We start from the raw sequence: 12,118 nt of genomic DNA on the forward strand, positions 1-12,118 counted from the left end.
GGACCCCTGTACTCCTCTTAGAATCTTCTTCTTGCAGTCCATTTGGGGACACGGGTCGCTCTCCTCTGTCTTTAGGACCTTGCTCTTGGCAATGTTTGCTACAAAGCTCAGGCATGCAGGTAGTCGGAGGACTTATCCTGAGCTGGCTTAATCCCCCCGTAGGGGGCGGTATAACCTGAAGGTGGAAGGCTCCCCGTGTCCCTCAATGGACTCCAAGGAAATGAATTGGGGGGGCAGCAGTCAGGTCCTCTTTACAATTCTTGGCGTATTTAATGGTAATAAATGCTGAATAAAGCCACTTACCTCCATAGGGTACTGCTTCCCTTTCAGCCGGTGCTCCGAGCCGGAACTCCCACCACCCCAGTGAAAATGAAAGGCTTTGGCAGCGTAGACAGAAGACAGACCCCCCGCAGACACCGAGACCCCATCGCCAATCGCGATCTCCACTGTGGACACAATTCAGATGGAATATCTGTCAGCATTTCAATGGAATATCAGGCACTGTGTAGAAGAAGGGCGCTCGGTATATAAATGGGGTAACATGCACTGTGTAGAAGAAGGGTGCTCGGTATATCTATGGGGTAACATGCACTGTGTAGAAGAAGGGCGCTCGCTATATCTATGGGGTAACATGCACTGTGTAGAAGAAGGGCGCTCGGTATATATATGGGGTAACATGCACTGTGTAGAAGAAGGGCGCTCGGTATATATATATGGGGTAACAGGCACTATGTAGAAGAAGGGCGCTCGGTATATATATGGGGTAACAGGCACTGTGTAGAAGAAGGGCGCTCGGTATATCTATAGAGTAACAGGCACTGTGTAGAAGAAGGGCGCTCGGTATATATATGGGGTAACAGGCACTGTGTAGAAGAAGGGTGCTCGGTATATCTATGGGGTAACATGCACTGTGTAGAAGAAGTGTGCTCGGTATATCTATGGGGTAACATGCACTGTGTAGAAGAAGGGCGCTCGGTATATATATGGGGTAACATGCACTGTGTAGAAGAAGGGCGCTCGGTATATATATGGGGTAACAGGCACTGTGTAGAAGAAGGGCGCTCGGTATATATATATGGGGTAACAGGCACTGTGTAGAAGAAGGGCGCTCGGTATATATATATGGGGTAACAGGCACTATGTAGAAGAAGGGCGCTCGGTATATATATGGGGTAACAGGCACTGTGTAGAAGAAGGGTGCTCGGTATATCTATAGAGTAACAGGCACTGTGTAGAAGAAGGGCACTCGGTATATCTATAGAGTAACAGGCACTGTGTAGAAGAAGGGCGCTCGGTATATATATGGGGTAACAGGCACTGTGTAGAAGAAGGGTGCTCGGTATATCTATAGAGTAACAGGCACTGTGTAGAAGAAGGGCGCTCGGTATATCTATAGAGTAACAGGCACTGTGTAGAAGAAGGGCGCTCGGTATATATATGGGGTAACAGGCACTGTGTAGAAGAAGGGCGCTCGGTATATATATGGGGTAACAGGCACTGTGTAGAAGAAGGGCGCTCGGTATATATATGGGGTAACAGGCACTGTGTAGAAGAAGGGCGCTCGGTATATCTATGGCGCTGTGTGGGGTGGGAGGTTCTGGGCTCTCGGGGTTAGGAGGTGCCAGGCTGTCTGGGGTGGGCTCCCTGGCTGTAGTGGTGGGGGGACCAGGCTGTCTGAGGTGGGCTCTATGGTTGGGGTGGTAGGGGGGGCCGGGCTGTCTGGGGTGGGCTCCCGAGGTGGGCACTCTGGTTGGGTTGGTAGAGGGGCCGGGCTGTCTGAGGTGGGCTCCTGAGGTGGGCTTTCTGGTTGGGGTGGTAGGGGGGCCGAGCTGTCTGAGGTGGGCTCCCTGGTTGAAGTGGTAGGGGGGCCGGGCTGTCTGAGGTGGGCTCCTGATGTGGGCTCTCTGGTTGGGGTGGTAGGGGGGCCGGGCTGTCTGAGGTGGGCTCCTGAGGTGGGCTCAGAGGTCAGTACCTGTGTGCCCCGAGTTCCTGATGGTGAGGAGTTTGGTGGGGTCACCGTAGTTTGTGAACTGGAATGGTCCCAGGCTGACATTGTACTGGGCGGAGCTCTCTAGAATGTCTATAGGTGATTGGCGAGATCCATTACAGAATTTCTGTGTTGTCCAAGTGGTGGGAGCTGCAGATGAGATCCAAATTATATACATCTCCATTCATACACCTCCTATAGAATATACATCTCCATTCATACACCTCCTATAGAATATACATCTCCATTCATATACCTCCTATAGAATATACATCTCCATTCATATACTTCCTATAGAATATACATCTCCATTCACACACCTCCTATAGAATATACATCTCCATTCATACACCTCCTATAGAATATACATCTCCATTCACACACCTCCTATAGAATATACGTCTCCATTCATATACCTCCTATAGAATATACATCTCCATTCACACACCTCCTATAGAATATACATCTCCATTCATACACCTCCTATAGAATATACGTCTCCATTCATATACCTCCTATAGAATATACATCTCCATTCATATACCTCCTATAGAATATACATCTCCATTCATATACCTCCTATAGAATATACATCTCCATTCATATACCTCCTATAGAATATACGTCTCCATTCATATACCTCCTATAGAATATACGTCTCCATTCACACACCTCCTATAGAATATACATCTCCATTCATATACCTCCTATAGAATATACGTCTCCATTCATATACCTCCTATAGAATATACGTCTCCATTCACACACCTCCTATAGAATATACATCTCCATTCATACACCTCCTATAGAATATACATCTCCATTCATATACCTCCTATAGAATATACATCTCCATTCACACACCTCCTATAGAATATACATCTCCATTCATACACCTCCTATAGAATATACGTCTCCATTCACACACCTCCTATAGAATATACATCTCCATTCATATACCTCCTATAGAATATACATCTCCATTCACACACCTCCTATAGAATATACATCTCCATTCATATACCTCCTATAGAATATACGTCTCCATTCATATACCTCCTATAGAATATACATCTCCATTCACACACCTCCTATAGAATATACATCTCCATTCATACACCTCCTATAGAATATACATCTCCATTCATATACCTCCTATAGAATATACATCTCCATTCACACACCTCCTATAGAATATACATCTCCATTCATATACCTCCTATAGAATATACGTCTCCATTCATATACCTCCTATAGAATATACATCTCCATTCATATACCTCCTATAGAATATACATCTCCATTCATATACCTCCTATAGAATATACATCTCCATTCATATACCTCCTATAGAATATACGTCTCCATTCATATACCTCCTATAGAATATACGTCTCCATTCACACACCTCCTATAGAATATACATCTCCATTCATATACCTCCTATAGAATATACGTCTCCATTCATATACCTCCTATAGAATATACGTCTCCATTCACACACCTCCTATAGAATATACATCTCCATTCATACACCTCCTATAGAATATACATCTCCATTCATATACCTCCTATAGAATATACATCTCCATTCATACACCTCCTATAGAATATACGTCTCCATTCACACACCTCCTATAGAATATACATCTCCATTCATATACCTCCTATAGAATATACGTCTCCATTCATATACCTCCTATAGAATATACATCTCCATTCATACACCTCCTATAGAATATACATCTCCATTCATACACCTCCTATAGAATATACGTCTCCATTCATATACCTCCTATAGAATATACATCTCCATTCATATACCTCCTATAGAATATACGTCTCCATTCATATACCTCCTATAGAATATACATCTCCATTCATACACCTCCTATAGAATATACATCTCCATTCATACACCTCCTATAGAATATACGTCTCCATTCATATACCTCCTATAGAATATACATCTCCATTCATATACCTCCTATAGAATATATGTCTCCATTCACACACCTCCTATAGAATATACGTCTCCATTCATATACCTCCTATAGAATATACATCTCCATTCATATACCTCCTATAGAATATACGTCTCCATTCATACACCTCCTATAGAATATACATCTCCATTCATATACATCTCCATTCACACACCTCCTATAGAATATACATCTCCATTCATATACCTCCTATAGAATATACATCTCCATTCATATACATCTCCATTCACACACCTCCTATAGAATATACGTCTCCATTCATACACCTCCTATAGAATATACATCTCCATTCATATACATCTCCATTCATATACATCTCCATTCACACACCTCCTATAGAATATACATCTCCATTCATATACATCTCCATTCATACACCTCCTATAGAATATACATCTCCATTCATATACCTCCTATAGAATATACGTCTCCATTCATACACCTCCTATAGAATATACATCTCCATTCACACACCTCCTATAGAATAAACATCTCCATTCATATACCTCCTATAGAATATACGTCTCCATTCATATACATCTCCATTCACACACCTCCTATAGAATAAACATCTCCATTCATACACCTCCTATAGAATATACATCTCCATTCATATACTTCCTATAGAATATACATCTCCATTCATATACATCTCCATTCATATACTTCCTATAGAATATACATCTCCATTCATACACCTCCTATAGAATATACGTCTCCATTCACACACCTCCTATAGAATATACATCTCCATTCATACACCTCCTATAGAATATACATCTCCATTCATATACCTCCTATAGAATATACATCTCCATTCATACACCTCCTATAGAATATACATCTCCATTCACACACCTCCTATAGAATATACGTCTCCATTCATACACCTCCTATAGAATATACATCTCCATTCATATACATCTCCATTCATATACCTCCTATAGAATATACATCTCCATTCATACACCTCCTATAGAATATACATCTCCATTCATACACCTCCTATAGAATATACATCTCCATTCATATACCTCCTATAGAATATACGTCTCCATTCATACACCTCCTATAGAATATACATCTCCATTCATACACCTCCTATAGAATATACATCTCCATTCACACACCTCCTATAGAATATACATCTTCATTCATATACATCTCCATTCATACACCTCCTATAGAATATACATCTCCATTCATACACCTCCTATAGAATATACGTCTCCATTCACACACCTTCTATAGAATATACATCTCCATTCATACACCTCCTATAGAATATACGTCTCCATTCACACACCTCCTATAGAATATACGTCTCCATTCACACACCTCCTATAGAATATACATCTCCATTCATACACCTCCTATAGAATATACATCTCCATTCATATACCTCCTATAGAATATACATCTCCATTCATATACCTCCTATAGAATATACGTCTCCATTCATATACCTCCTATAGAATATACATCTCCATTCATATACCTCCTATAGAATATACATCTCCATTCATATACATCTCCATTCATACACCTCCTATAGAATATACATCTCCATTCACACACCTCCTATAGAATATACGTCTCCATTCACACACCTCCTATAGAATATACATCTCCATTCATACACCTCCTATAGAATATACATCTCCATTCATACACCTCCTATAGAATATACATCTCCATTCATACACCTCCTATAGAATATACATCTCCATTCATACACCTCCTATAGAATATACATCTCCATTCATACACCTCCTATAGAATATACATCTCCATTCATATACCTCCTATAGAATATACATCTCCATTCATACACCTCCTATAGAATATACATCTCCATTCACACACCTCCTATAGAATATACGTCTCCATTCATACACCTCCTATAGAATATACATCTCCATTCACACACCTCCTATAGAATATACGTCTCCATTCACACACCTCCTATAGAATATACGTCTCCATTCACACACCTTCTATAGAATATACGTCTCCATTCATACACCTCCTATAGAATATACATCTCCATTCACACACCTCCTATAGATCAGGTATACAATGTACAGACTCTGACAGTATACAAGGCAGATGCAGAGACTCACCGCAGTCTGGCTCGGTATAACACCAATCTGTGGAGAACAATGAAGATGATGAGGAGAAGGAAGTCTCACATGTTATGTAACTCATTCAGATCAATAGACAAAGCCATGTCACGGGAGTGTATATTTCATGGACTTCACAAGGACAAATCTTCTACCTGACGCAGCAATGAGGAGATCAGATTCTTCTCCCTCCATTATCACCCACAGCGAGGACTCGGGTGACATGGGGGAATTTATCTCCAGCATTGATGAACAATAATTGGGAAATGCAGTGATGCCATACCTGCTCCGGATTGAGAAAGACAAAGAGCCATCAGGAGGGCCTGGAAATGTGACGCCATAGTCTTCCAACCTGAAGGAAAGTATTTATTGTTATTATTTCAGGTACTTCTATAGCGCCATCAATTTACACAGCACTTTACATATATATTGTACATTCACATCAGCCCCGCCCCCGAGGAGCGTACAATCTAAGGTCCCTAACTCACATTCATACATACACATACTAGGGACAATTTAGACAGGAGCCAATTCACCTACCAGCATGTCTTTGTAGCTATTACACTCAATTCAGCTCACTCCAGAACCTTCTTTTTCATCTGCTGAGCCCTTCCTGACCATAAAGAGGAGTGCCAGCTACGTGTACCATGGAATATACCCTCCAGAACCTTCTTCTCCATCCACAGAGCCCTTCCTGACCATAAAGAGGAGTATCAGCTACGTGTACCATGGAAAATACCCTCCAGAACCTTCTTCTCCATCCACAGAGCCCTTCCTGACCATAAAGAGGAGTGCCAGCTACGTGTACCATGGAAAATACCCTCCAGAACCTTCTTCTCCATCCACAGAGCCCTTCCTGACCATAAAGAGGAGTGTCAGCTACGTGTACCATGGAATATACCCTCCAGAACCTTCTTCACCATCCGCTGAGCCCTTCCTGACCACAAAGAGGAGTATCAGCTACGTGTACCATGGATTATACCCTCCAGAACCTTCTTCACCATTGGCTGAGCCCTTCCTGACCATAAAGAGGAGTGCCAGCTACGTGTACCATGGAATATACCCTCCAGAACCTTCTTCTCCATCCACAGAGCCCTTCCTGACCATAAAGAGGAGTGCCAGCTACGTGTACCATGGAATATACCCTCCAGAACCTTCTTCTCCATCCACAGAGCCCTTCCTGACCATAAAGAGGAGTGCCAGCTACGTGTACCATGGAATATACCCTCCAGAACCTTCTTCTCCATCCACAGAGCCCTTCCTGACCATAAAGAGGAGTGCCAGCTACGTGTACCATGGAATATACCCTCCAGAACCTTCTTCTCCATCCACAGAGCCCTTCCTGACCATAAAGAGGAGTGCCAGCTACGTGTACCATGGAATATACCCTCCAGAACCTTCTTCTCCATCCACAGAGCCCTTCCTGACCATAAAGAGGAGTGCCAGCTACGTGTACCATGGAATATACCCTCCAGAACCTTCTTCTCCATCCACAGAGCCCTTCCTGACCATAAAGAGGAGTGCCAGCTACGTGTACCATGGAATATACCCTCCAGAACCTTCTTCTCCATCCACAGAGCCCTTCCTGACCATAAAGAGGAGTGCCAGCTATGTGTACCATGGAATATACCCTCCAGAACCTTCTTCTCCATCCACAGAGCCCTTCCTGACCATAAAGAGGAGTGCCAGCTACATGTACCATGGAATATACCCTCCAGAACCTTCTTCTCCATCCACAGAGCCCTTCCTGACCATAAAGAGGAGTGCCAGCTACGTGTACCATGGAATATACCCTCCAGAACCTTCTTCACCATTGGCTGAGCCCTTCCTGACCACAAAGAGGAGTGCCAGCTATGTGTACCATGGATTATACCCTCCAGAACCTTCTTCACCATTGGCTGAGCCCTTCCTGACCATAAAGAGGAGTGTCAGCTACGTGTACCATGGAATATACCCTCCAGAACCTTCTTCACCATTGGCTGAGCCCTTCCTGACCATAAAGAGGAGTATCAGCTACGTGTACCATGGAATATACCCTCCAGAACCTTCTTCTCCATCCACAGAGCCCTTCCTGACCATAAAGAAGAGTCCAAGCTATGTGTACCATGGAATATACCCTCCAGAACATTCTTCACCGTTGGCTGAATCCTTCCTGACTATAAAGAGGAGTGCCAGCTATGTGTACCATGGAACATACCATCCAGAACCTTCTTCGTCATCTGCTGAGCCCTTCCTTACCATAAAGAGGAGTGCAAGCTACGTGTACCATGGAATATACCCTCCAGAACCTTCTTCGTCATCTGCTGAGCCCTTCCTTACCATAAAGAGGAGTGCAAGCTACGTGTACCATGGAATATACCCTCCAGAACCTTCTTCGTCATCTGCTGAGCCCTTCCTTATCATAAAGAGGAGTGCAAGCTACGTGTACCATGGAATATACCCTCCAGAACCTTCTTCGTCATCTGCTGAGCCCTTCCTTACCATAAAGAGGAGTGCAAGCTACGTGTACCATGGAATATACCCTCCAGAAAATTCTTCACCGTTGGCTGAGCCCTTCCTGACCATAAAGAGGAGTGCAAGCTACGTGTACCATGGAATATACCCTCCAGAACCTTCTTCGTCATCTGCTGAGCCCTTCCTGACCATAAAGAGGAGTGCAAGCTACGTGTACCATGGAATATACCCTCCAGAACCTTCTTCGTCATCTGCTGAGCCCTTCCTGACCATAAAGAGGAGTGCAAGCTACGTGTACCATGGAATATACCCTCCAGAAAATTCTTCACCGTTGGCTGAGCCCTTCCTGACCATAAAGAAGAGTGTCAGCTATGTTTACCATGGATTATACCCTCCAGAACCTTCTTCACCATTGGCTGAGCCCTTCCTGACCATAAAGAAGAGTGTCAGCTATGTGTACCATGGAATATACCCTCCAGAACCTTCTTCACCATCTCTCTATTATATATGATGTACTCTCTCTGTGGATACAGTATGTAATATCCCAACAAAAGAACTCACCGCGCTCTCCTCAGATCCTCTTGGTGGTCACTTTGGCAGTCCGTGCAGTGTTGTATTTATAGGAAGGTGATCCACCTGTCTTGTGAACATGTACACACTGCTTGGGGGCACGGATGACATTCTGAGAAACATTCAGCCCCAGGCAAGGAAAGTACTAAAGAAACATTCCTCAATCATCATATGTGAGCCTACAAACCTCTTCCATTGTCACTCAGGATGAAAGAGAGTCCATCTAGAGGACATCGGTCCTCATAACCGTGATTTACCAAATACTAAGTGGTATTGAAGGACTGCACTCCCGAGTTACGTCTGCCATATGAAGATAGGAGGCATTGGCCTTATTCATCAGTGACCATGGATAGGAGGTATTGGCCTCCCTCATCAAAGACTGTAGATAGGAGGAATTGTCATCCCTCATCAGAGGCTGTCGATAGGAGGAATTGGCCTCCCTCGTCAGAGGCTGTAGATAGGAGGAATTGGCCTCCCTTGTCAGAGGCTGTAGATAGGAGGAATTGGCCTCCCTTGTCAGTGACTATGGATAGGAGGTATTGGCCTCCCTCATAACAGACTGTAGATAGGAGGTATTGGCCTCCCTCATCAGAGACTGTAGATAGGAGGTATTGGCTCCCTCATCAGAGGCTGTAGATAGCAGGTATTGGCCTCCCTCATCAGAGGCAGTAGATAGCAGGTATAGGCCTCCCTCATCAGAGGCTGTAGATAGGAGGTACTGGCTCCCTCATCAGAGGCTGTAGATAAGAGGTATTGGCTCCCTCATCAAAGACTGTAGATAGGAAGTATTGGCTCCCTCATCAGAGACTGTAGATATGAGGTATTGGCTCCCTCATCAGAGACTGTAGATAGGAGGTATTGGCCTCCCTCATCAGAGGCTGTAGATAGAAGGTATTGACCTCCCTCATCAGAGACTGTAGATAGGAGGTATTGGCCTCCCTCATCAGAGACTGTAGATAGGAGGTATTGACTCCCTCATCAGAGACTGTACATAGAAGGTATTGGCTCCCTCATCAGGGGCTGTAGATAGGAGGTATTGGCTCCTTCATCAGAGACTGTAGATAGGAGGTATTGGCCTCCCTCATCAGAGGCTGTAGATAGGAAGTATTGGCCTCCCTCATCAGAGGCTGTAGATAGGAGGTATTGGCTCCTTAATCATAGACTGTAGATAGGAGATATTGGCTCCCTCATCAGAGGCTGTAGATAGGAGGTATTGGCCTCCCACATCAGAGGCTGTAGATAGCAGGTATTGGCTCCCTCATCAGAGGCTGTAGATAGGAGGTATTGGCTCCCTCATCAGACTGTAGATAGGAGGTATTGGCTCCCTCATCAGAGGCTGTAGATAGGAGGTATTGGCTCCCTCATCAGAGGCTGTAGATAGGAGGTATTGGCTCCCTCATCAGAGACTGTAGATAGGAGGTATTGGCTCCCTCATCAGAGACTGTAGATAGGAGGTATTAGCTCCCTCATCAGAGGCTGTAGATAGGAGGTATTGGCCTCCCTCATCAGAGGCTGTAGATAGCAGGTATTTGCCTCCCACATCAGAGGCTGTAGATAGCAGGTTTTGGCCTCCCTCATCAGAAGCTGTAGATAGGAGGTATTGGCCTTCCTCATCAGAGGCTGTAGATAGGAGGTATTAGCTCCCTCATCAGAGGCTGTAGATAGGAGGTATTTGCTCGCTCATCAGAAGCTGTAGATAGGAGGAATTGGCTCCCTCATCAGAGGCTGTAGATAGCAGTTATTGGCCTCTCTCATCAGAGACTGTAGATAGGAGGTATTGGCTCCCTCATCAGAGACTGTATATAGGAGGTATTTGCTCCCTCATCAGAGGCTGTAGATAGGAGGTATTGGCTCCCTCATCAGAGGCTGTAGATAGGAGGTATTGGCTCCCTCATCAGAGGCTGTAGATAGGAGGTATTGGCTCCCTCATCAGAGGCTTTAGATAGGAGGTATTGGCTCCCTCATCAGAGGCTTTAGATAGGAGGTATTGGCTCCCTCATCAGAGGCTTTAGATAGGAGGTATTGGCTCCCTCATCAGAGGCTGTAGATAGGAGGTATTGGCTCCTTCATCAGAGGCTGTAGATAGCAGGTATTGGCTCCCTCATCAAAGACTGTAGATAGGAAGTATTGGCCTCCCTCATCAGAGACTGTAGATAGAAGGTATTGGCTCCCTCATCAGAGACTGTAGATAGGAGGTATTGGCTCCCTCATCAGAGACTGTAGATAGGAGGTATTGGCTCCCTCATTAGAGGCTGTAGATAGCAGTTATTGGCCTCTCTCATCAGAGACTGTAGATAGGAGGTATTGGCTCCCTCATCAGAGACTGTATATAGCAGGTATTTGCTCCCTCATCAGAGGCTGTAGATAGGAGGTATTGGCTCCCTCATCAGAGGCTGTAGATAGGAGGTATTGGCTCCCTCATCAGAGGCTGTAGATAGGAGGTATTGGCTCCCTCATCAGAGGCTTTAGATAGGAGGTATTGGCTCCCTCATCAGAGGCTTTAGATAGGAGGTATTGGCTCCCTCATCAGAGGCTTTAGATAGGAGGTATTGGCTCCCTCATCAGAGGCTGTAGATAGGAGGTATTTGCTCCTTCATCAGAGGCTGTAGATAGCAGGTATTGGCTCCCTCATCAAAGACTGTAGATAGGAAGTATTGGCCTCCCTCATCAGAGACTGTAGATAGAAGGTATTGGCTCCCTCATCAGAGACTGTAGATAGGAGGTATTGGCTCCCTCATCAGAGACTGTAGATAGGAGGTATTGGCTCCCTCATCAGAGGCTGTAGATAGCAGGTATGTGCCTCCCACATCAGAGGCTGCAGATAGCAGGTTTTGGCCTCCCTCATCAGAGGCTGTAGATAGGAGGTATTGACCTTCCTCATCAGAGGCTGTAGATAGGAGGTATTGGCTCCCTCATCAGAGGCTGTAGATAGGAGGTATTTGCTCCCTCATGAGAAGCTGTAGATAGGAGGAATTGGC

The 12,118-nt window shown here is 44.5% G+C and overlaps 1 protein-coding gene across 1 annotated transcript in view; it reads right to left on the bottom strand.

The window, feature by feature from the left end:
• Positions 1–9,162, bottom strand: part of LOC149431659 (carbonic anhydrase 4-like) — a 101,369-nt gene extending 92,207 nt beyond the window's left edge. Inside the window, exons 1-5 of the mRNA XM_089665424.1 lie at positions 9,132–9,162; positions 6,400–6,468; positions 6,117–6,143; positions 1,973–2,137; positions 304–446 (exon numbers count right to left, since the gene is read on the bottom strand). Of these exons, the coding sequence (XP_089521550.1) occupies positions 304–446; positions 1,973–2,137; positions 6,117–6,143; positions 6,400–6,457 (393 nt within the window). The 5' untranslated portion in view covers positions 6,458–6,468; positions 9,132–9,162. The remainder of the gene's footprint in view (positions 1–303; positions 447–1,972; positions 2,138–6,116; positions 6,144–6,399; positions 6,469–9,131) is intronic.
• Positions 9,163–12,118: the final 2,956 nt, after the last annotated feature.

The sequence above is a fragment of the Staurois parvus genome, unplaced genomic scaffold (genome assembly GCF_062004578.1).
Source record: "Staurois parvus isolate SC_StPar_1 unplaced genomic scaffold, SC_StPar_1.0 ptg002187l, whole genome shotgun sequence".
NCBI lineage: Eukaryota > Metazoa > Chordata > Amphibia > Anura > Ranidae > Staurois > Staurois parvus.